Source organism: Bacillus rossius, assembly GCF_032445375.1.
Source record: "Bacillus rossius redtenbacheri isolate Brsri chromosome 4 unlocalized genomic scaffold, Brsri_v3 Brsri_v3_scf4_2, whole genome shotgun sequence".
Lineage (NCBI taxonomy): Eukaryota > Metazoa > Arthropoda > Insecta > Phasmatodea > Bacillidae > Bacillus > Bacillus rossius.
In genome coordinates this window covers 10561240-10588250 of record NW_026962011.1, presented here as the reverse complement: position 1 = coordinate 10588250, position 27011 = coordinate 10561240, and the positions used below count along the sequence as shown (strand labels likewise).

General features: G+C 33.9%; 1 protein-coding gene across 2 annotated transcripts in view; it reads right to left on the bottom strand.

The window, feature by feature from the left end:
- Window positions 1-27011, bottom strand: part of LOC134541911 (nuclear pore complex protein Nup98-Nup96) — a 182432-nt gene that overhangs the window by 64148 nt on the left and 91273 nt on the right. The window contains exons 11-22 of one of the 2 annotated variants that reach the window (XM_063385654.1): window positions 26818-26955; window positions 26005-26237; window positions 25837-25923; window positions 25638-25756; window positions 21055-21294; window positions 13104-13357; window positions 12020-12175; window positions 11699-11801; window positions 10849-10977; window positions 6599-6778; window positions 5539-5927; window positions 4539-4761 (exon numbers count right to left, since the gene is read on the bottom strand). In XM_063385654.1, the coding sequence (XP_063241724.1) occupies window positions 4539-4761; window positions 5539-5927; window positions 6599-6778; window positions 10849-10977; window positions 11699-11801; window positions 12020-12175; window positions 13104-13357; window positions 21055-21294; window positions 25638-25756; window positions 25837-25923; window positions 26005-26237; window positions 26818-26955 (2251 nt within the window). The remainder of the gene's footprint in view (window positions 1-4538; window positions 4762-5538; window positions 5928-6598; window positions 6779-10848; window positions 10978-11698; window positions 11802-12019; window positions 12176-13103; window positions 13358-21054; window positions 21295-25637; window positions 25757-25836; window positions 25924-26004; window positions 26238-26817; window positions 26956-27011) is intronic. The other variant, XM_063385655.1, reaches the window with a different exon arrangement.

The window sequence follows — 27011 nt, the reverse complement described above, 5'->3', positions numbered from 1 at the left end:
CAACAATATAAACCAAATAACAAATAAGACTTTAAAATTAGAAACGTTAAAAACTCACCTAAGTTGGAGGCGGTAATTAAACACTGTTTTAAACAATAAATGAACTAAATAATCACGTATTGGTTCGTTTGAATTCTGGCCTATCACGAACAATCACGTGACATCATTAGCCAATAAAAAAAGTAGATACTCGTACGTAAACAAGAAACAATGATAATCGCCACATCAATGCACTGGTATTGTGATGAAATTTAAAAATTTGATATCTCCTAAAGTATTTATAATTTCTTATTTCCGCCGCTTTTAATGAAAAGATGAAGTTGAAGAGCATATAATAAAGGTATTTTCGGATTTTTAACATTTTTTTTTTTCGCAAATACCGCTCAACTACATATGATGAAATTTTAAAATTCGATATCTTCTAAAGTATTTGGAATTTCTTACCTCCGCCGCTTTTAATGAAAGGGGAAGTTGAAGAGCATACAATAAAGGTATTTTCGGATTTTTAACATTTTTTTTCCGCAAATACCGCCCAACTACATATTTACCCTAACTTGTTATTTTCTATTCACAAATGACCTCTCGATGTAATGGCAGTGATGTGCCTGGCACTCACGGCTTTAGGAAACTAACAGTTTACATAGCTACATCAAACTGAATAATTTCTTAAAGTTAAATTCTTCATAAATGATACTGACATAATTTTCATGCTTTCAACCATAGCACTTTGTGATATAGTAATCTCGAAGCAGCAAAATTTCTTTAGTAAAACTTAACATCAATTTTTATAGATATTATGTGAAGACACAGCACCACGCTGGGTTTAAACTCTAAACTATAAAAATTTGCTTAGATTTTTTTTATATTTAACATTTGAATTATTAAACATGGTGTTATGATATTTTCTACTGACATTTAACCAATTATAAAAATTGCAGTGTAATTTTATTATCCATTAATTACATCCCTATTTGACAGTTACCCAACCAAAACATTGCCATGTGGTAGTCACATGGTTTTCCACATGGCAATGTTATAGTTGATATTTGGCGGAAGGATACATAGTCACCTTGAAAATAGATCCCAGCTTGAAGCAGGGCTTCCTAAAAGTATGAACTTACCGTGCGGCGACTATAGGCCTGTGCGAGTATGTTTTTTAGTTTGAATTGAATATGAATATGAATACCACATTATTCTTGAATACGAATATTTAATCTTAATAGTAAAAATTAGTTTAGAATCGCAATAAAATTTTATTTTCACATCATGTAAAAAATACATACTGAAAATAAAGTAAATATGTAGCGTAGTGGCTTCAGGGAAATTAAACAAATTATAAATTAAAGGTTGGTTATGTTATGTCAGCTACACTAATTATATGTAAAATGTTTGTTAAAAAAAATTTCAATTATGAAATAAAAAATTGTTTTTAAATATACAGCTAACCTAACTTAACCTAACCAAATAACTTTCGTTTCAGTTCGTATTCTGCTTATTATCCAGAACCTGCTACTCTACAAATTGATCAGGAAAATTTTTATGAAATGCAAAATACTGTGAAATTCAATTAAGCCAATTTCACGAAAAATTTAAATATATATTTTTAATTTGTGTGTTCTAAAATAAGTGATTAAATGAGCTCATATTTACACATTTAAACCCTTTTTATTCACTTTTCGTTGTCAACGGCAACAGATAAACTGTATTTTAGTTCAGCAATATTATAAACACACTTTCTGCTAATTATATATGGAATCTGAAAAAATTATTTATGTTTTTAAAATATATTTTTTGAGATGAAATGTTTTGTTTCACCATAGATACATACAGCAAATAAGCAACTACTGTCTCGCATGTTGTTAGATCATGGCATTTTCTTTCATGCCTCTCAATATAAAAATAATAAGTCCCTTAGTTAAGAATACTTAACTAGATACGCCATCCCACAGATTAACTGATGGGGAGGGGGAGGGGATGTTTGACGACGGTTACTCTGGACCAATGACGATGCCTGGGGTCAAATTTCTAATGAAATATAGCAAAAAAAGTTTGAATCTTGTCTTGGCCCTGACCAGCAGGCGTTAAACTGTCACTTAAGGAGTTCTCATCAGAATTTCACGAGTTTCCAACGACGCGAATGTATGCAGCAGCAATAGAGCGACAACTGGCTTGCACCACGCAGTTAGTTACCTTCCTTTACGAATTTAGAAACAAAGAGAGGTTACCCTGACCAATCACACAAAAGAATCAGATACATGACTATATACAGAAGGTGTGCAGCTGCAAAATGTTCTCTAAAAGTCTGGAATTTCACATCAGAAGACCTACTAGTTCATTCTGATTGGCTGGTTGAAAAACATCCAGCAAACCTTATCGGCTAATGCTGTGCAGTCATGTGCCCACGTGATGAGTTTTCAGCGACGTATCTCTTAGATAAGTACACAAAAAATAAAATTACTTCAGGGCACCCGTGTGTCCCATTGTTGTCTTCCATTCTTTATAAACCTTCTGGCACTTTGTCATTTGTCCAAAAGCATCACGTTAAGTTAAGAAACCAGAACAAAGCCAAAGAATAAAATAATTTTAAAAAATACCCCAAACTGTACGTTAAACCCGATCAAAATTAACAATGATTAATTAATACTTATTTTAGCACCATCAAAATACTTTAAATGCCTATGCAATAGAGAAACATTATACATATTAATTATGAACCAAAAAATAATTACGCAAATTAGTTACATTATTATTAGCAGAGGGCAGGAGTTCATGAGTTGTTTAGGCTATGTCACAATCTTTATCAGCTGTACATTTTTATTTTGTATTTGAATTACTTGGTAAATATTCTCTATGATCCTGTTATATCTGTTAATCCACTCCAGATATTGAACACAAGTAAATTACTCTGAGTTACAATAAAATATGGCAATAAAAAATATGTAAAAAAATATATGAAGTAAATTTTAGCTAATCCATTGTGAAATAATTAAAAATATACACAGGTGTCAAACAAACAACTAAATGAAAAACTTAAGTCAGTATCAGAGTTTATATTTATCGTATTTACCAACAGAAGGGTCTTCTTCCCTTTGGACAAAAAAAATCTAACATTTTCACCGTAAGGGTCACCCCTCCGTAAGAAATGCATGCCTTCACTAGAGTTTCATGGATACAAGTAAAGTGTTCCAGTTTTCAGCTTATTGGGGCGTAAGAAATACAACAGTGGCGTTGACTCTTGGTTTTTTTTTAGAGGCGGCAGCAAGCTACTCTGTCAGTTCTGTCTATAAAATCTAGCACATACGAGGCTGACGGAATATAAAAGGTTGTCTTATTAACACCAGCAATGGCTGCAGTACTGTCACAGAATGTTCAGTTGAAAGTGTGAGAAATCTCAATCAAAAACAATAATGATTGGGCACAGTTGCATCATGAACACCTGTCAAGGTAGACATGTTAATTGTGTGGGTGCCAGTACAGAGGACATTTACAAGGAGGGAAAACCATCAGCACTATCATGTGGCCTTATCCATGCGCAACCTTCCCCCCCCCCCCACACACACACACACACGCACACACACACACACACACACGCACGCACTCACTCACTCTCTTGCTCCCTCTCTGGCTGGTTTATTTTTAGAATTTTCTCTCCTCGCCTAACACCACAGCAGACATGTTACTTGCAGGCGCCGTGACGAGTCTGACGGCATACATGACACACTTACAATAACTGCGCTGTTCACAGAGGTTCACGCAACTGTTGAGATATTTAGATTACTCAATTTATAGTTACTCATGGAATTATATTTATTAAAAACCATCATATGTTAGTTAAATAAGCACATATTCAACCACACAGTACATTATGTTTTAAACCCAAAATTCGCATATGAATCGCAGTACTTTCTTTACACTAAAAATTGGCATAAAATATGCAAGCCATATGTGGTATGTTGAATACTTTTCAAAAGGCATAGCTTTATATCACCAGTTAAGAAACTCACTGTTGCATGCTTAGTTTTTTTGAATTTCCACAGGGGTAAATTTGATTTTGAAGCACATTTTATTAGCTGAACATTATACAATCTGCACCATTAGTGCACCAAAGTTGCTGCACACAAAAATGATCTGGATTCTGTTTGGCTGTGACCGACACTGTTAAAAATTCTCTCTGTGTAAGAACTGATGTACAGCACTACCAAAATCGCCAACAATACTTTCAGAAATAATTTTAATTTTTAACTAGCAACTTACATCTTTAAGATTATAAGTATTCAGGTTTTTTCTAGAGTAAATTTTGTAAACCACAAACATAAACACAGAATTTAATTGCAGGAGGAGGGGTAGGATAGAAGCACTTTTTTCTGCTTTTTATCTTTATATTCTTTCCATTTGTTGGTGGGAATGATAAATTTTTTAGTATTTCAGGGAGGAGGTGGAATATATCCGTGACCACAGGAAGCAGGAAGCCATACATAGATTGATGGGCGGATGGAATGGGAGTCCAGTTCACTCCATACTGAGATTTGGAAACCTACCAGACAGCGGCAAGCTGCCCCACAGAGCCACGCAGAGCTGCAGCACTTGGGCGCAGTAGGTGAGGTAGCGGTCCGGCCCGGCCTGTTCCTGGAGCTGGTTGGCCAGCTGACTGTGGAGGTCGAGGGCATCCAAGCCGGGACTCGGAGAGAACAACGGGCACTCTTCTTCCATCTTCAGGACACTGTTTTTCAGCTGTACTTCCAGGTGTCCCTCTACAGTCTCCTGCACAGTTTCCAGCACACTACCATACAGTACAACAAACATTACAATTTCAAAAATGCAGTACAACACTAAGAAGATTACAGTGTGCAAATTTTTGAGCTTAATTGCCCTACCCACCAAGAGACTCAAAAATACACCAGAACAGGGTTTTACCTTTTAACTATTATTTGGCATAATTGGACTATTTTTCACAATAAAACTTAGAAAAAAAGAACGGACTCTGCACTGTAGAGAGGAGAAACGGGACAAAAAAAAGTGAAAAAAGTTATTTAATATGTCATTATGGTCAACATCTCTCCTATTCCAGTACCAGCAAACACAGATTAATCTCCCCTATCTTTCTCTCTCTTTTGTCCTGTTTTTTTCTTTTCAGTTTAAAATTTTTTATATATTGCACATAAAATTAACAAGTTAAATATTCATACACAATTAGCTAGTTTGGTGATAATATTCAGCTGTCAAAGTTTTAATGTTTACCGAAACACCAGTAAAAAAAGTCTCCTTGTATTGTAAAAAAAAAAAATATATTATTTTTCCCACATGTAAGTTAAATCAAAAAATTAATTCAATGAAAGATGGCTACTATAATTGGGAGATATACTTGATTTAGTTTACCCTTGTTAAATTAATCACCTATAGGATATGTTTTACATTTCTGCGAACCAGTGATAGGAGAAACACTCTTTCCTCCTTCTCGTCCTCTCCCCTCCCCCCCCAACCAGGCACCTCTTTCGAGGAGGGTACCTGCACAGCCAAACGCAGCACAGAGGCACAAACCTGGAAGGAACCACTCAAACTGTAGCAGTCTCCGCCGGTGAGTCTCAGCCTCTGCACGATGCACGGGGAGTAGTCGCCCTGCGGCCGGCCGCAAGTGAACGCCCCCAGGTCGAGCAGCCCAGCGCGTAAGGGCACCACAGCCGCCATGTTGCGCGTGGTGAGCGTCACAAAGGATCCCGCCGGGCCCCAGCTGGCACCAAACTTCCAACCCATCATGAGGCTCACGTCTGCGAAGCACGCTGCGCCCACACGTCCACACATGGATTCTGCCAAATGTACGCGTTCGTGCTGGTGTTTCAAAACACGCACAGTGGGGCGTGTGGTTGGCACAGGCACCCATGTTGGTAGAGTCATTGGTAGAGGGCTGGTGGGTACTGGCACCACTTGTTCTGGATTTTAAAAAAAATCAATAATTAATCAGAAGGAAACATTCAGAAAATTAAAAAAGAACAAATAAAAAGGTCAAGGAACTATTTCTTTTTAATCTCTCAAGCATGAGAACATAATAAATTTAATTTCTGTTAGTAAGTTTATCAAAGTACATACTTAGAAATTTAGAATATTAACAGGGAATACATATTTATTAACAGGGTAAAATTGTATGTATGTATTAATATAAGACAGATGCTAAATTTTTCAAACTTATTATGCAGGAAATGATTGCAAAATTTTCTTAGAAGGGTTTTACTTTAACTATGAGTAATTCTAGGTCATTTAGCAACAGCTGATTTTGATGAACTAAAAAAATAATAATATGCACATAAATTTATTTCGTGTTAACTGCATTTTTCACATCCTTTGCTTTCAACATGCTCCGTAATGGGAAGTTTACCAGCATATAAAATGAAGCAGTGTATAAAACAAATATACTTTCAAAATACCTAATTTTAAATGGTTTTTTAAAGTTGCCATTTCTATTTATACCAAAATGGTTTCTAGTTTAAATATAAACTGTCATCAAAAACAATACTAATGCAATAAAACAGAAAGCCAGTAATTGAATATTTACTGTTAAAAGGAAAGCACCTGTGTACACAGAAACACTGAATGGTAATCTTACCTTTCACAACATGAGGCACGATTTTAGTGTCATCAGTGGTGAACTTTGATCGAATAATGGAACCAGGAACAGGAGTCACTTCTAATTCTTCAACAACATCCTCCATTGCCTGTTGTTTTGAAGTACGGACTCGCAAGAGACTGCCGAATGCAGAATTAGTCATCCTGGCAGCTTCCAAATCTGTAAAAATAAATAGTATTCAATGTGAGGACCATTTTACTATTAAAATATTGAATTTATATATTTATTGTATTTATTTATGTTTTTACAAGTCTTGGCTTAGACCAGAGACTGTACATGCAAACTGTGTAGTACCAAGTTTGAGGCCCAATGTGAATGCATTTTTAGCCAACAGAACTGCCAAAAACATACATCAGCATGTACACATCAATTCGTTGAGGTAATTTATTTATTCATTTATTTATTTATTACAGTTGTGACATGCACACCAACACATCATAAAGAGGGTACTAGGGTGTGCACGGGGATATAAAAAAGAAACGAAAATAATGAAAAAACCCTTATCATAATAAAAGATACAAAAAAACAAAATGCAAAGGACAAAATAAACAATAGACACAGGCACAATAAACAATTTATTAATAAAACAATCATTCTCTACAGGAAGAGATGAAATAAACAAATTTAGACAAGTCAAAATCAAAAATTTAAATTCTCCGGATGTGGATGAAAAATAAATTATCTTTATTAATACATAATTTTTATTTATAGTTAATTATTTATTTATTTAACACTTGAGAATCTAAGTATAAGCAGAAGAAAAAACTTTTTAATTTTTTTATTAAAAATTCTATTATTTTTTGTCTATAGGGATTCCTCATATTTATTGTAATTGTTAATTAATCAGTAAATTATATCATAAGTCTTATATAAGGTACATAAAATTGGGGTTTGCGACTGTTGAAAGATGGTGCGACTGTTGAAAGAAGGAATTTTTATTACAGTAGTTTGTAAATGTTGGGACAAAACAGTTTGTAGGGATGTGTGAGTACCCGATATTTTCGGGTACGGTTCGAATCCACAATTACCCGAACCCGGAATCGTCGTACGTAAATGGATTCGCAAAAGTTATAAATTAATTTAATATGGCTCAAAAATACTAGCAGTGAAAAATAAAATTAGGCTACTATTACATAAGTATTTATAATATGATGTATCAAAGAAAGATATGTCAATTAAATAATTACCACAGTGACATTAAAAAATTTTTGAGATTTCGAGAGCTTAAACTATAATTACGAATTTCGTCGTATAGAAAACTATAAACTAAAAACAATTACATACCTACAAGAAAAAAACGTCTTGGCTATTTATTGGAGAAAAAATGGTTTCGTTTGCTGAAACGTTTATAAAACTGAGATTTCCCTGTGGCGTGCAGTTTATTACAATTGAGTTGGAGAATCGAATATGTTTTGGTTTTCATATTTTAAAGTGTTTATTATTAATTAAGTTTACATAATTATAAACATTTCAATCTCAGTGTAATAAATAATTGCCAGTAGTTACAGTTAGAAAAAATAGAACACACATTATTTTTAAATTAATCAGTTATTTTTAATTATTCTGTGCTTAATATTCGGAATCGGATATATATCTCAAATATTGCCAGGGATTCGAATCGGATTCGAACCGAACTGAAAATCAAGGATTCGCACATCCCTAACAGTTTGTAGTTATAACAGTTATGAACAAACATTGCATCTAGAATATTTCTTCTATCAGAAAGGGAACCTAAAAGAAAGTTAAGATCTATTAACTTGGTTGTTTTTTGGGTTATATATTTAGATACTTTGAATTGAATTAAGTTTTTCACTATCACTACTAGTAATACTATTCCAGATTATTGATCCATATTCAAGTTTTGATCGAATCAAGAGCTGTGTAGAGGGATAGTAAAGAATCTGGATTGGATGTATAGAAGGTAATGAATTTTATAAGTCCAAGAGTTTTTCTCGAGTGAGATACAAGGGAATCTATATGTAGATGAAAAAAGAGTTAAGAATTAAGTAGGATGCCAAGATCTTTCACAAAAGGGGTCTTAAAGATAGGTAAGTTATCTATTTTATATTCATAATTGATGGGTAATAATTTTCTAGTAAAGGTTATTATGGTGGTTTTATCTTTGTTAAGATGAACTAAGTTTAAGTTGCACCATTCAATAACTGAATTGATGTCCGACTGGAGTAGATAACAATCGTAGATGGATGAAATTTTCTTGTATATTTTTAGATACTCTGCAAAAAGAGTGCCAATCAAATGATTTAAACCAACAGTTACGTCATCAATATAAATATTAAAAAGTAGAGGTGAAAGTGTACCACCCTGTGGTACACCAGAACTAACCAGATGTAGATCAGAGTGTGCTTTTTGTATTGCTACAAAATATTTTCTGTTGTTTAAACAACTAGTCAGCCAGGATATATATTTATTACATAAGCCGAATTTAGCACATTTATATAGAAGAATTTGGTGATTTACAGTATCAAAAGCTTTTCCTAAATCAAAATAACAAGCATCAACTTGACCAAGAGTTATAACTTGAGAATAGATAGGGTTAAGAAACGAAACTAAATTGGTCGTAGTAGTTTTACCATTTCTAAAACCATGTTGAGAGTCAGATAGTTGATTTTTTAAGTTAAAGTTTAAATGTTTAAATATTATTTTGTCGAAAACTTTAGCGAAACCATTTAACAGAGAACTTGGCCTGTAATTTGAAACGTTAAGCTTGTTACCTTTTTATGTATAGGTATAACCTTAGCTAGCTTCCATTTACAAGGGTAGATACCCTTTTCTTCAGTAATGAAATCTCAAAACAGTTTGTGTGCCCAAGTTTTAATTTAATGCAGTAAGTATTTGATATTTTGTGACTATTAAATTTGAACATTTACTACATATTTTACAGCATTAGCTTTAATAATTTTAACTGAAGTAAGTGACTGTTGGAGTACCATTTTTGATTAAATGCAAGTGTTACTCTTTATATCAGCTTATTTTGACAAATTGGCTAATAGTTCACCAATGAGTCTATATTGGCATTCGTCATTACTTATATGTGTTAGATACAGTCACATACTTTCCAAACTACAGAGTTAAAAAATCTTAAACACCCCCAATTTCATTGGCAAATGTTCATACATAAAGCACATCACAAACACAAATCAAAACAAAATACAGAATTAAGAAAATAATGCATGAGCTGAGAAAGTCAAGTTGACCACTGATATTGACCTTGCATCAATAATGAGTCAATACTTGGCAACTGTATTAACTATTGTGCTAGTGGTGCTAGTCATGAAAGTACAAACACACACAAAAGATACACTTATCAATTCTTCGCAACTAATTGCTGGTGTGAGTAAAACCACGTAAACACAACAAAGTGAAACATTTTTATCATTGAAAAAAGCATTAAAAAAATTTGAGTAAGCCATGAGGGCGTGAGATGTAGTAAAGAATATTGAGCATCACCACCAAATCATAAATGTTGGCAGAAATGCAGTCTCCTACAGGGTGGTTACTAGCAAATTTGTTTTCAACTATCCCACAAAGGGGTCTGTGGTAGGTAGATGCACTGAAAATTTGCTCCATATAGATTTCACAACCAATAAGAACTATAAAATAGCATTTCATTCAAAGTAATTTATTTTTAACTAAATATGTGCATGGCATCATTAGTTACTTTAACAGAAACTGCTAACAGTGAACAAAGAGGTATTCTGTTCAGTTCCCGGGGAAGGGGACAGAGGGTGGAATAGAAACTAAACTTATTCAGGCCAAACATATCAATTTCATTCTATACTATGGATAACGATTTACTTAGTGTTTCAGTAATAATGAGTTTGGTCACACTTGTGGCAAGCATGAAATAATAACTTGCCCTTACTGTTTATTCATCCAGTTTTATCTGAAAAAATTTAATGTTTCTAATCATTCAACCATTTATTAATAAAAATATAATGCAAAACCAAAGGGAAAAAAAGTACAAATACTGATAGCTTTCCTTTATTTTTTTTCCCTTAAAATTAATTACTGTTTGTCCTGTACTCAAGTTGAGCACTTACAAATTATATATTTATTAACACTTACGGTTGTCAACATTTTACTAGCACCTTAAAATATTTATAAAAAGTGGTTCCCCACTAAAGAAGACAATACTAAATAGAGCCTTTTAAAAATAAAACATTCAAAATTCTTTTTTAAATGAAAATGCATGATATGTTCTCAATTACCATTTTGCAATTCATCATCATCATCATCATCCATGAACAAAGAAGCCTTCATTAGTCGTGTCATGTGTGGTGAAGCCCCCACATGCCTTGCAAGCTGCGAAGTTGGACTGACTGCTGTCTCAAGGTCACCTGGAATCAAAGCATTGCTACATCACTAAAACCTATTTTTATATTTCAATTTCCTCTCTATCATATTTCTAATAAAAGACTGTAAAAATAAGAGAAAAAAATTATACATATATATTTTCATAACCAATCTGATTTTTGTATTAGGTAAATCAAAGCAATACTGAGAATAAGCTAAATATACCTACATGTTTAATTTATTGTTTCTTTTAAATGTGGAAAGTGAATTTGATCGGGCATGTTTCATTAGGTGAAAAGATGGGTATGTGTGGAAATGGTAGCATGGCAACAAGCAATGGTCCTTTAATGAGTACAACTTTAGCAGTTATTATGTTCTGAAACAAATAGGCAATAATGCACAATACTAATATTAACTACTAAGTATGAACATAGTATCAAATACAAAATGTACTGTTGCAACATGATGCTTTGAACATGTCACTGCAACATTTCACAAAGTAGCACCAAAATTATTTTCATAGTCAATTTGAGTTGTATTGTCATGATTCTGCATTGAGATTGTTTGAAAAATGAATAAAAAGCAATTTAAAATGTTGGTATATGCATATTGTTCTGCTTGTAATTTAATTATGCAATAATGTAAGTACTGGCTATAAATAAAACAGTATTTATTTAATCAACTGGGCTATCCTTTCCGGATTTGTAACAATGTAATTAGCTGTAAAAAAATTGCTATTTATGGTATTTTCTACAACTTTCTTACCAAAATCATGTTCTGGTGTCTTGAACATGCTATCTTCCATATCTTGATCATCCTCAACCAGAGATAAACCATGTCTGCTGACATCTTTAGCAATACTAGTCTCCTGTTAAATAATAATAAAAAATATTTTATTAAGAACTTTAATACAAAATCATTTAAACCGGTAATACTCAAACAAAATATGCAGAATGCACATTACACTTGTCTACAAAAATAAATTTCAGTATGCATTCACATAAGACAATTACAACACCCCTTCACAGAAAGTAGAACAAAGTAAACAAATTCCTCTGAGAAACATGTCAGACGATTAATACTTACAGAACTGGATATTTTTAAGTGTTGCTGAGAGGCAACTAAAGTTTCACCTACATGTTTCTTCACTAATATTGTTGCCTTCTTTGGTTTGCTAGCATTATCAGGTGGGTCATCTTCTTCATCTGATTCACTGAGAGCATATTTTGAGAAGTGATCAACCTGCCAAAAATAGAAAAGAAAACTCACAAATAAGCAAAAAAAAACACATATTATGAAATCAATTTTACAATACAAGATTCTCACAGTTACTACTTACAAAACAAGTAAAACACAGGATCTTGTAGACAGCTAAAAATATGCTGGTTATGTTTATTTCACATTGAGTATATATGTACCTGTATGATCATTGCTGACCAGGCCACAAACTGGAAGCAGTTGATGACAATGGATGATTGGTGGATGGATGATTGGTGGATGATTGGTGGATGATTGATGGATGATATATGAATGATCAACACTTTCAAAAAGTATTTAAAGAGTGTGCAGTTTCCAATAAATATTAAATGTATAGGAAATAAGTGACAAGAGTAAAGACAAAATTAATATGTACAGTATTATAATGAAATATGGGACACAAGCATAATAAAAAAAATTAAGTGGCCTAGTGGTCAGAAAATGTACTAGTGCTGGTGCTAAGCTGGTAACTCACGTTTCCCCACTTTCTCTTGCAGGACATAGAGAAAATGGTGCAACAAACAAAACTTTGCAAACTTGCACCTGTGCAAAAATATGTTGTCTTTCTACTAGTACAGTCCTACTTTCATTACGTTCAACTAATAACCAAAATCACTATTATTAGAAATAAAACTAAGTGGTAACATACATAATAATATATTTATGTTTTAGCAATGTGTGGCCAAGTGTTCTTTTGAGCTTATTTGATAATTTTCTCGATTAAATTAATTGTAAACACATTTAAACAAACTTATAAAAATGAATATACTTTAACAAGAAATATCATACAAGTTTTTCAGATAACATATATATTATTGGAGGGATGAACTAGCTAGCTTCAATATAATAGACTTTAATGAAACCAATATTACAGAAATGACAGATATTTTATACTAATTAGTGCTAACCTTACCTTGAAAACCCATGATCCGGTTTGAGGCCGATAGTCTAAAAACCTGGTATTCAGTTTTGCGCATACTCTAAGTAGTTTTTCCTCATAGCCCATCTGAGCAAGACGCTCTGGATCTACGATGGGCTTTCGCTTTGCCTTGTCCATCGGCCACACACGATCCAGCGTCACCTGTGCTCTCCGGTTCAAGCCCTGGCCCACAGGTGGCTTGTTGTCATCGTCTGGGTAGAGCGTCACCTCTTTGTGTCGGAAGTGCACTGGAATCCAGTAGAACACAAACTTTTAATCCTCAATTTCAAAAACAGTTTTAAAAAATATTATTTTGAAAATGCCCATTTATCACAAAGAACAAATGTTAGTTATCAGGGAATCAAACAAAAAAAACACAAATCTGGTGACACCATTTTGGATTTTGATACATATTTCTGAAGTAAAATTATTACTTTTGTACTAGGTACATGGAACTATTGATTGATCAACAAGTAAGAATATACCTTATATTAATAATCAGAGGGTTGATTTGAGTTTTCTAACCCATGCAGAGAAGCAAGTTCTACAATAACTAGTTATCTGAGTAATTAATTATAATAAAATAATTGTTATTTTAAGTATCATTTATTGAACCTTTCATACATGATAAATTAAACACATACGTAGCATTGCATTTTCACATTGTCTTCCTGGTTTATTTCCTTTATGAGATATGCTGCCTGATGGAGCAAAAATTCTATACAGTGAACATCTTTATAAAAAAAAACCACCTCATAACAAACTAGTTCCTAAGTTCTCAGTCAAAGCTGTATCCAACACAAAGCTTTACCTGTAGAATACAACAATCATTTTTCTTCTCTTATGTTGGGGGGTAAGGAGATAAGGCGATACCTAATGATGATATTCCAGCAATTCTTGGGGGAAGGAAAATTGCCAAAGTAATGGAAGTAAGCGGTAGTGGTACTAATTTACAAGGGAGGTACGGATAAGGCAAATCTGTAGGGGTGTGCAAATATTCGTGCGAATCAAATATTTGATTCGATTCACATTCGAAACCAAATTAGGTATTCGAAAATTTCAAATATTTGAAAGTTTTTGAATGTAATAAAATATTACTTTTGTTTGAAAAAAACATGTGATACAATAATATGTTGAACCTCGAGAAATTATTTTCCCGAGAGACTTAATGGAAGAAAAAAAAACTGTAAGTGTACCTTTACTTACATCAAATTTTAGGTTAGGTAAATGGGCATGCTGAGAACAGTTAAAGCCAATGTAGCATGAAAATTATCATAAATGCTTACGATTTAAATACAAACTTTACGTGATGTGTAGCATAATTAATTAATTATATCCAGTTGTCCTTAGCACAATTTTTGGGCGAGCCATGTGCCATATAAAAGTGTAAAACTATTTAAAACGATTCCAGGGCCATTCCATAACAAAGTGAGCCTGGAGCAAAAATTTTCAAAATGTGAAGAATTGTTTATTATTCAGGGAAATGAGAAGTAAATATATGCTATATTAATTTGCCAAAACAAAAAAGTTGAAAATATATTTAAATGTATGAAAGTAATTGGTTGTGTTTTAAGTGTTGAAAGTTGTCAGCTTGTGACACAATTTTTGTTGTCTACTTTGGCAACATTGTAGATACTTCATTACTTACTTTCAGTGTTCTCAGTTTATTCATAGTGATGTTAATACCTTGTTCTTAAAGTTTGTTTTGTAAGGTAAGCCATTTTTGTGATATTATTGAAACAAGAAAAGCATGTGCTTAGTTGTCCCATCCGTGACAAAAAACTTAAATAAGTGTATCTTGTGTAACACCCAGTTTAAGGTTAGGGTTATAATGTTGTGGAAGTAAGGATTTAGTTGAGTGAATAATGTTAAAAAAAATTTGGACAGATGAAGATAGTACAATTATATATATTTAAACATTTTGACCTGTCCCACCCGTGACAAGATCAGTGGCGCTGGTGATACATTAACTAACTGTCAGCTAAATTCATAGATTATACCTATTATTTTAAGAGGACAATGTCCTCTTTTTTGACATTTTTTTTCCTAATTATGCCAATAGTACAGTAACTCATTTTGCAGTTTTAATTTCAAGTTAAATATTGTAGGTAATAATCAGGGTGGCCACTCTTCTGGGATAATAAAATTTCTGGTTTTTTCCAGGTTTTTTCAAGGGTGGTTTTTATCAATATTTGCATACAATTTGAATTTTTGTTACACAAAGCACACACAATATGATGTTTTATTGGCGTTAAACAATAGACAACTTAACTATAGGCTTAAAAATTAAATCAACGAACTTGCTTAAAACAAAATCTACCACCAACAAAAAAATTTATAATCTCACGTCACCAAAATTACTTGACACCAAACGCACGTGTTTTGCCCCTCTTGCATGGCTGGCTAATGCTGTTCTTCCCATGCTACCGATATTGATTTTAACATTACACAAATTGCAAATGGCCTTTGTCCTGCACTTTGGATCTTTCTCCACCCATTCAAACTCTTCCATATATTTGTCATTGTATGTGGTGACCGAACTCTTTGACATTTTGATAGTCTGCGCAAATTACATGTTAAGATTAAAAAATTCAAAACAACGTCCTGCACAACTAAACTTTAAAAAAAACTTGAGAAAAGTATCCGTGATACCATGACAACAACATGAGCGCAAAGTAAAAAAAAATATATACATACAAAACTAGTCTTACCAATATGCCGTGCGAGAAATTACATTTTCAACCAAAATGCTGTTGCTTTTGAATACAGAATCATAATAAGTATGGAAGTCTGAATTTTTAACGGTTTCTTACATACTAAAAAAGTTTTTAAATGCATAATGAACAAATTAACTTTCACAAAATATAGCTCACGAGCATACTGTCGTGCTTCGATGGGTGGTGAACATGCTCACGTTCAAGTTTCTCCATCATAGGCTTTTAACAGCCGTATGTTATCATCATTCATTACTGCATAAAAAAAATTCCCGGTTATAATAAAAATTCCTGGTTGATTCCAGGTATTCCTGGTTTTTTTTTTTAAGAAATCCTGGCTATTTCCCGTATTTCCCGGTTGGCTGGCCACCCTGATAATTGATCTCGTTACTTGGTTTAAATTTGTCTTTAGTCCAGCAATTTTATGAACGTGATGATATCAGTCGCCTGTCACCTGGTATTAGGGATGTCAAATCAGAGGATCCGAAAACTGGTAAAAGACAGCAGCTACAAAAACGTCACATGAATATGACGGTAAGGGAAGCGTATCAGTTATTTAATAATGAAAACCTTGGTGCAGTAAAACTGTCCACATTTTATGCATTGCGTCCCCAGCATGTTATTCTGACAAGTGAAATGCCACACAATGTATGTGTGTGTGCCAATACCATTCAAATTTCACTTTTCTTCTTGAGGCTGTCGCTAAAAAAGTTCCAAACTTTACCTCAAACAGTTCCACACTTCTTGAAATAATCTGTTGTGATTTGACAAATGAGAACTGCATGACTGGAAACTGTACTAAATGCATTCATAATCTTAACACTTTAATTGATGAGCAGACAGATACATCCTGCCTTAGAACCAACTGGAAACAGTGGAAATATAATAGAAGGTCGCCCCAAACTCATTGAAACTAATGGGTCAGTTGATGAAACACTAAAAGAACTTCAATTACAAGTATTTAAAAAGCATGTACAGTAGAACCCCTGTCATACACTTTTCAACGGAGGGCACAAAAATGGTGTATGATGCGGGAAAGTGTATGAAAAGGGAATGGCAGTAATAAAATTTTTTTCCAATCTAGCATACCAGCACAATGTCAGATTAAACATAAATACATATGTGTAAGTAATTGCATTATATTAATGAAAGATATGAATTCATCATTATATATACATATAATAAAACCACCAGTAATGTAAAATACAGTCCATAATCAAGTAAAGCTGACATGAGAAACAGTGGCCTTACAAAATGTTATGAAGTCCTTTCTTGGAAGGGGGGAAAAGTCACCAAGCCTAAATTAGAAATTAGAAAAAATAGGTTATTGTAAAAAAAAAATCACAAATTTTTGCTTGTTTGTTTCATTTTACAAACAACTTTATGCAACAGAACAATTTTCAATAAAATTTTAACTTGAGAAACGTAAAATACAATACAATCCGATCATAAGAAAACAATAACAAACGGGTATATTCAGTTCAAAGATTAATGAATGCACAAAATATGAGATCCGTTCCTTGGTCAAGCGCTTGCACACTTTTCATCATTGCTAGTTTGCGCCACTAGTCTCGCTTGATGCTGGCCATAGATGCTACTAGCGAAGTGCACAGTCTTCCTGATACTATCCATATCTATGGCGCGATAAAGTTATTTTCTTACGTTTGCAAAAGTAAACAATGAACGTTTTTTAAAAAGAAAGCATTAAAACGGAGTTTATAAGGCTGAATATAAAAAAAATTGTGAGTTTTAGGGCTTTTCCGCTTCGTAAAAACGTATGAAACGGGAAATTAATGATTTTATAAGTGTATGATCCGGGAAAGTAAACCATTGTAAATATAGTACTTTCGACGGGACCAAAATTAATCGGCGTATGACACGGGAAAACGTATGAAACGGGAACGTATCATCGAGGTTCTAAGAGCTCAATCACAAGCATTTAAGGATATGAGAGAAATGTAAGAGGATGATGATATTATTTTACAAGTTGATTTTGCAGAAAATTATTCTGCTATGCCCCAAGATGAAATCTAGTCTGCTCACTGGAACCACAAACAAATTACTGTCTTCTCAGCTTGTGCATGGGTAAAAGGAGCTACACGTTCTTTTGCTATTGTAAGCAATGATTTAAGCCATGACAAGTATTTTTTATACATGTATAAAAAAATTACAAATTTACTGGCACAAGAATTTGAAAGTTTGAAATACATAAAAATCTTTTCAGATGGCTGTTGAAAAAGATGTCTCCTATGTGCAATTTGAACAGGTTCTTTCTCTGTTGCCAACACCTGAAGTGAAAAACATAAGAAATAGTGTTTTTATGACTTTCCTTGCCAGTTGGATGTCCATGAACAAACATGAACTTAGTTAAAAAGAAAACTTTCAGTTTTTAATTGGTCTAAAATTGTATTTACTTGATTAATTCTCATTGTGTCCCACCCGTGACACGGAGTGGTCCCACCGGTGACAGAACAAAGTTGTATATTATTTTCAATATTGGTGTTTTAGCTCCTCCTCTCATGTGGTACTGTATAGATCAATGCCTCCCATATAAGATTATTATGAGTTCAATTGTGTTACCCTCATAAATTCACAGAGTTTTTTTCCAAGAAACTTGTTGTGTCTAAGGCTATGTCTTTTTTCTGTCCCACCTGTGACAAATGTTTAGGCACTAGTATTTAATTATCAGAAGAAAATTTAAAAGTAAACCATTAACCAATAAATAGCATTGTAATTGTAGTTCACACACTGCAAAAATAATATACAATAAATATTTTTAAAGCTTATTTTAAATCCCTGAATAAATAAAATGCTACACAAGTGTCCCACCCGTGACAATGGAATGGCCCTCCAGCGCATCAGCTTTCAATAATAACTAATGCACACATACTCTTTGGTCACCATTCTATTAATTTTACTAATACAAATCTAGAGAATTTTTTTAACGATAGAAAAGTGAACACAGCTGCCATCATGGCTACAGCAAAAAAGAAAACGTATCCGTTTGTGGTTATGGCCAGCAGAGTGGCCCATGGCCAGAGAATTGTGTTGCTAGAATTGCTCCAGCGCAATCGCTTTTTAAACTACTGAAAATGTTACGTAAATAATTAGATAAAATTAAAAAGACACGATAAACAAAATTCATTAAAAATTATTTTGCCTTGACACGTTTGATTCCAAAAGACTCTGAGAACGGAATATTGACCATGCTTACGAGCAGTTGTAATAAACAACACTTCAATATATTGATTGGTAATCGCTTGACACTGCGGAAAATAAAACTGATACATCGAAAATCTGTTTACTTTCATAAACATTTTTTTGCCGTTTTTAATTTTCAGAAGAAGAAGTGAAGTTCAGAACGTTGTTTTTCTGCTTCTGGGAACATTGTCACTTCCAAGATGGAATGCCTGGATCCAGAACATGTAAAGGAATTGGTCTTTTTGCACTGCAATTTACGTAATGTTGATGGCAAGGTGTAGGCTTGGCTTTTGATGAAGACATTTTTCTATATCACTGATTGTGTTTTATTACTAAACCATTAGAAGAGACATAAAAATTTACATGTTACTTGAGTAATAAAAATGTATATAAAGCTATAGAACATTACTCTTTTAAACAACAATTTATAATATGCCAAATTTTGACTGTAATTATTCAGATTTATACTTAGAACTTAATTAGAAAATATTCACAAATTATTCGCTATTCACAAATATTTGCAATTATTTGATTCACATTTGATTTGCATTGAAAAAGTCACATTCGCACAGCCCTACAAATCTGGCAGATTAAATGTCAGACAGTCTGACATCCTGTGTAGGGAAGGTAATGGAGAAGCTGATGGGCATGTATGTGGTGGGGGGAAATTAATGACTTAGGGTGGATGGACAATAGACATAATGGTTTCAGGAGAGGGTTCTCGTATGAAAAACAGGAAGCAAGGTTGCTGGAAAATCTAGGGGAAGCGGTGGACCGAGGGAAGCAGATAAAAGCAATATTGGACTTTAAAAAAGTGTTTGATAAGATGCAGCACAAGAAGTTAATGTAGGAGGAAGAGTTGTTGGTAAAGGATGACAGGTTGGTACATTGAGTAGGAGACTTCCAAACAGATAGAAGACAGAGGGTTTGTTGGGAGACAAAAGGTCTAGAGAGAGGGAAGTGACAATGATGAACAATATAGGAGAGAGAATGAAGGCCAGGATGAGTGTGTTTGCAGATGATGGCATAATGTATGAGGTGGTGGGAGAAGGACTACATCTGCAGGGGGATCTGATCAGGCTAAAAGGACGGACATAGGAGAACGAGATGTTGCTGAATGTTGGACAGAAAAAGGTTATTTGATTCACGAGGAAGAGAAAGGTAACAAACAAGGGAAGTGTATAGCTCGAAGGGGCAGGAGATAAAGGAGGCAGAAGATTTTAAGTACCTGAGGGTGACCCTGCAAAATAACCTAGAATTGGAAAAACAGGTTCAGCGGATGGTGAACAAGGGGAGGAGGGCGCTGGGGTTGCTTGGCAGGACCTTACATGTAGCAGGGAGGAGGGTAAGAGAAAGGCACACTCCACGTTGGTTAGGTCAGTGATGAAGTATGCGACCGTGATCTGGGATACTTATATGATGACTAGGTAAGAGAGCTGGAGAAGGTACAGCGTAGAGCAGCAAGGTGGGTGATGGATATGTGGTAGAGAAGGGAGGAGCAAAAGGAGGGAAATACATAGTCTGAGATGATTAAGGAATTGGGGTGGGAAGCATTACAGCAGAGAAGAAGAGTAGAAAGGTTAATAAGGCAGTTTAAGGTGAAAAAGGGAGAGGGGAACTGGGGTACACAGATTTGGGTATAAAGGGCGGAGAGATCATGGGTGGAAGTTCTAGAGGGAATAGGAGCGAACGGAAAGAGGGAGGTATGCTTTCCTAATGAGGACAGGGAGGAAGTGGAATAGGCTGGAGGAAGAAATTCTGAGGGTGAAAGATGCAAGGGACCCGAGGAGGCAACTAAAGAGAGAGAAGGGGATGAAAGCCCAATTGGGAGTGTAACAATTAAAATCAAATATGTCAGACATGCATACATGCTTCATTATATTTTGTATTTTAATTTTTCACGTTTGAAATATGGCATTTTTTTATTTTGTAATGAACGGTATTAATTTTCATCAACCTTGATAAAGGTCAAAACACATTTTTCTTTAGCATTCTTACATAGCTCAAATCAGATAACTGAAAAACACTACCTATTTCATCCAAATTGAGACCTGCCACATCAAACGAGTCGGGAAAGTACACGTTGCCATAGCCCTCCCTGCCGACAGTGAAGTTGTCGACGACACAGCTCCCGTCCTCGGCCACAAGCGTGGCCAGCTCAGCAAGCGACGGAATGGTGTAGTACTCTGCCCTGCGCAGGACTATACCCGCAGGGTGGGCATCCCCACTGGCTGATAGCGGGGCAATGTCTTCTACAACCACGCTCTCATCTGCACGGAACAATAAACACAATCCTCTATATTGCTATATCACAATTTGTTTTTCATAATAATGAATAAGTTACAATGGAAAAAAAATTGGTTGTCTGTAAAGTCGGTTTACGGACGATAGTTTAACGTGACGTCATAACAAAACATTGATGAAATGATTACATACTTTTATGAATAAAATTGAATCATTTTTATTGAATTATCACTATTTTGTATGGATACAAAGAAGGAGTGAAATGAAATTACAATTTAATTGATAAATTTACTTTTATTTGCACTAATTAATTTAAATATGTTTATTACTTTAACGAAGAGATTATTTTAACTATAACATATATAATCGCGGGTGCGTGGGAAAAAGGGGATATGTCAAAATGTCATTGTAAATTACTTATCCCCTTTTTCACGCACGAAAACTGTCAGTTTGTGATGTAACTCCAAAAGTTCAGTGCCATAGAATAACACACAAGGGTGCTAGACTTAACCCATTTGGACCTTTTTGTAGAGCTTGTTCTCCTTTATTCCATACCATAAAAAAAAACATTTTTGCCAACATTTGACTTATCCCCTTATTCCCGTGCACCCGCAAATATTATGCTTGCTATTTAACTTCTTCCAATCTGTGTTATTCTGTTAAGGATAGGATGATGATAGGAAAAGTAGGAAACTAATGGGAGTGTTTCAAGTTTAATGTGCCTCGAAAAAGTCATATCGATGGTTGTTCCAATCGAGTGGAAGAGAGATAGATGCGGCGCATGCGTACAATGAGCGTAATGGGACAAAGCGTAATGAGACAATGTGTGTAACGGGACAATGAGTCATCCTTTTTCGTGCGTGCAGCCGGCGTTCTTCGATTTATTAGACGTCACGTCAAAAACAGGATTACACACCCAAACCTATAGTTTTTTCTACAAAGTTAACATTTTTAAGAAATAACTATGTTAATGTTTTAATCTAGTATTTAATTTTTTATTTTTTAGTAGTGATGTTTTAAGTGATCATTGAACACCATCAATGTTTGCAATGAGAATTAGAACTTAAAACCATCAATTCTGAGTATAAAACATTAAATACCATATTTACCAGATTTGACGGGGGAGGGGGAAGAACAACAACAATCAGAATGAAACAAGCAGAATTTAAAACCACAATTATTATGATCCTTAAATACTAAATGCCATACTTAGTACTTACCATACTATGAGATAGTATGAATTTATGTTATTCTATAATTTAATAAATGGTCCGTACTCTCTAATGAAATAAAATTAAGGACTTTTTAGGACCCCTTTACTTCATTGCCTTTACCACTACCATGAGGTAGAAAACTATTTGTAATATCACATCATCATTAAAAAAAAGTTAAATTTTTAATACAAAAAAAGAATTTCCTTGGTTAGTTAGATTCTTACAGATATGCCCCTATCGTCTATAATTATCTCTGCAACACATATCTAACCCAAGCATAGTATCTATCTGAAAACAAAATGGAAATGCACCAGAAAACTAGCACTACACGTTAATGCTGGCTAACGCTGTGTATTCAATACATCAAAGGTACATAATGAACGCAGTGCGTGTCAGTTGGCACCCTTGTCTTGAAATAAATACATAAATAAATCTTTCCGTTCCTTGCCATTCTAGCTTGTATTCAGATGTGAGTATAGTCCTACAATATTTTAATTTGCCAACTATTCTGGGAAAAAAAAGTGTTTTCTATTGCTGATAAAGAGTTTATTTATTTTAATTGCAGGTATGATTACCAAAATTACACATTTTCAAGTGGTGAAATAATTTAAAATAGGCATTTCCACTCTAAATGTCATCATAAAATGTGAGACAATTTTAAAGAAATGTTGCAGTGTGTCTTAAAAGACAAAGTAGAAGCTGGAAGCAAGACATGGTTGAAAATTTTTTTTTTGGCTTGGTTAAGCAAATTTGAGCCATCGAGTATACCCATCAGTGGTTTTAACATTAAATTTGTTTACAAGCTCTTTGAGTCTGTTGGTAAAAGGTTAAAACACTGACAAGTGCTAAACTGATATTTCCTGCTCAAGTTTTTTTTCTTTATGCTCCCCTCAAAAATGTTACAAGGTTCTACTGTATTTGTTTTGCAAAAATTTGTTTCATCACTATTCTGAACTTTATAACTTAACAGATGAATGTATACAAATCATTAAAACTCAGAGGTATTTATTTGCATAAGAGTTTCATGAGGAGCTAAAACCTGGTAAATTATTTGTCTGAGAGAAAACTATATTCTATTTTATGTATAGACTTGACAGTTAAATTAATTGTGGAAAGTAGTGTTTAATAACACAGGCAAACAAGGAAAAAAAATTTTTTTTGGTGCCTAGGATTTTGGAACTGATTTTAGCTTAGCTATACTTGGGGCCTGAATCTAAATATGAAATTAGATATTTTTTTTAACAGCTCTATTTTTTTAGTGTGACAAAAGAAGTAAAACCACAGGGATGACTGTTATTTCTGTCTAGTAAATATTACTGGAATCAATAAAAACAACCATAGCAAGATGACTTATCTGTCTGCAAGGCACCCAGTCCCTAACTCAAAAGAAGTACTGATCCCAGATCCCATGATTTCACCAGCTTCCAGAGCTTTCCGAGGACGAGTGTTGTCCCTTCTGATACTAATGAAGGTGACAGTGATTATAAGGGAATGTCAACAATTCCTCAACATTTCTACCAGGATGAGTTAAATTACCTCGTCAGAGATCTTAATCTGTCAGAAGAAGCTTCTTAATTACTGGCTTCCAGGTTGAAGGAAAAAAATTAATTGAAACAAGGAACCAAAATTACTTTTTATCATACAAGAGAAAAGGGTCTGCTACCATTCTCCTCTCAAGAAGAAAATCTTGTATTTTGTTACAATATTACAGGAGTCCTGGAAAAAATGTGTCTTCCAGAATATTTTCCAGAGGTTGGCACCTATTTATTGATAGCTCAAAATGAAAATTGAAATGTGTTCTTCTACACAATGGTAACAAATATGGTTCAATACCAATTGCTCACTCAACAACAATGAAAGAAACATATAGCACCAGAGCTTTGGTCTTGGAGAAGATAAGGTATCGTGAACATCCTTGGGTGGACTTAAAAATGGAAAAATTAACCCTCAGTCAGCAAAGTGGCCACATCAAATATCCTTGTTTCTTGTGCCTCTGGGATAGTAGAGACAAAACACACCACTGGGTTAGACAAGAGTAGCCTAAGAGAGAAGACATGGTCGTTGGAGAAAAAAGTTATTACCGAACCCTTAGTTGAACAAAAGAAAATCATCTTTTCTCCACTCATCTGCATATCAAGCTGGGCCTTAAGAAGAAGTTTGTAAAGGCTCTTGATAATGAAGGATCATGCTTTGCATGGAAATGACTCACTTGAATAAGGAAAAAATTAAAGCAGGAATATTTAACGGGCCAGAAATTAAAAAAAATCATTAAGGATCAAGCCTTTGTAAATTCCAAGAATGAGGCTGAGCGAAAATCCTGCACTTCATTTGGTGCAGTTATCAGAAATTTTCTGGGCCAACGAAAGACAGAAAACCATGTTGAACTGGTAAACGATATGCTTAAAAAATTTCAAATCCCTTGGGTGCAATATGAGTATTAAAGTGCACTATTTACACAGCCACCTGGACCGTTTTCCGAAAATTTAGGAGACAGCAGTAAGGAGCAAGGTGAAAGATTTAATCAAGATATTAAAATTATGGAGGCCGCTATCAAGGAAGATGATACACACATGATGGCAGACTATTGCTGAAGTTTAAACAGGGACTGTTCCAATATATATTCAACGAAAAAGAAGCTTCCGATGTGTTGAGTAACTAGTTGGTTCCATCAATGACTTGGTAATATCTTTGTAGATATAATAATATTAGTATATACTAATAATATTTGTATAATACACTATATGTATAATATAATATATGTGTAATTCAGTAATACAAATTTCATGTTTAATTTTTAGATTTAATTCATGGATTTAACCTAAACTAACGTAAAACGTACATTTAACTAAAATTTTTAATATTAGAAATTTGACCTCCTACGCAAAGACTAATGTCATATTTTAATTCTAGGTGCCAAATTCACATAAAATCAGCTCCAAAAACCCCGGCACCAAAACTATTGTTGGCCCATATAATATAATTTGTGTTATTTAAACATAAAGTAATATCCATCTTTGTTATTTTGTTTATACAGATTACCATTATTAATTTTTCAGTAGAATATATTGACATGTGGAAATTAAATGGTGTTGGTAATCACATATATTATGATCTCTCATACATGAGGCACAAAAGGTATTCCACAATGTACTGACCTGAACTACTGCCGCTGATTTTTCTATCACGTCTGGAATCAGCACCAAAATTATTTCTTCCAAGTCTCAGATCTGATATTGTGTCTGTCAGCACAACATTATTTTCATCATTGCCAGGGCTGAAATAAAACAACCACCGTAACAAGGCATTCCCAAATGCATCTGATGCAATGAAAAGTAATAAATATCTAAAGCTAACCTCCACTTGTTAGGCGAATTACTTTTTCCTTTTTCTTCTGGGTGTAATTCTTCTGATGGAGAGGCCTGGGCTGAATGATTTTGCAACCTATAAAAAGCAAAATCCAAATAATAATTGTTACACTAGCCTTCCTTCAAAGCACTAAGTAAATAAAATAACAGAAGGTACCAAGATAGTTTTCGACTGCTTCCAATTGTACTAGTATCTGGTTCATTTTCCTTATCAGACCCAGCCTGTGCTGTGCGGTACGCAAACGAAGGAGAGCTCCCAGTTACAACTGCATCTGACGAATCGTTATTAGGCTTTGGCTTGATCAGTAAACGCCGCACACTGTTGGTCTTGGGGCGGAAAGTGGTGGCCAACAATGCATCTTCATCATCTATACCATCAAAGAGAGAGTTCTGAAAAGCAAACAAATATCACAAAAATTAATGTGATAGCAAATGGTTACAAAAAATATCAATCATATGTGTTCTACTGAACCAAATATCTCAAAGAAATGTATACTATAAAGTTAAATCTTTTTTTGCTTGAAATTCATTTTAAATGAGTCAATATTATAGACGAATACCTCTCTTTAAAAAACTATCTCCCAAACAAAATATTGAAACAAAATATTTGAAAATAAAATTAGTAAATTACAGATAGCTGCTATAAAGCAACTTCTGTTAGTTTTATTATTATAAAACTGCGGTAAAAATCTTGGGTAATAAATTTAACAAACCAAATAATTTAAGTGGTACGATTGCAGTGAAAGACTATTAAATCTAAATATAAAAAAAAACCAGTGAAAATGGAACAGGAAAATGAGTCGGCAATAAAGATTAAAAAATTCATGCAAATAAAACTAAATGATAAAAAATTCTACAATATTAAATAATTTAAAAAAATTAACTCAATGTAGTGAAACATAACATAGTACATAAGTAAACAAAAAAAAATTCCCACTCAAGTGTCAATACACACGAGAGTCATTCATACCTTTGTTGTTGTTGTAATCCCAATAGGCCTCACTTTGACTTTGCTTGTTCCTTTAGGTGTGACTTTAAACTGATTGGGAGAGTCTTTCTGTGTAATGGGTCTGCTTGACTTTAACAGCTCTTCAGTTTTTCCTGTGGCCTGTTGGCGTCCATGAGAAACACAGTCCGTCATACTCAAACACATACGAAAAACAC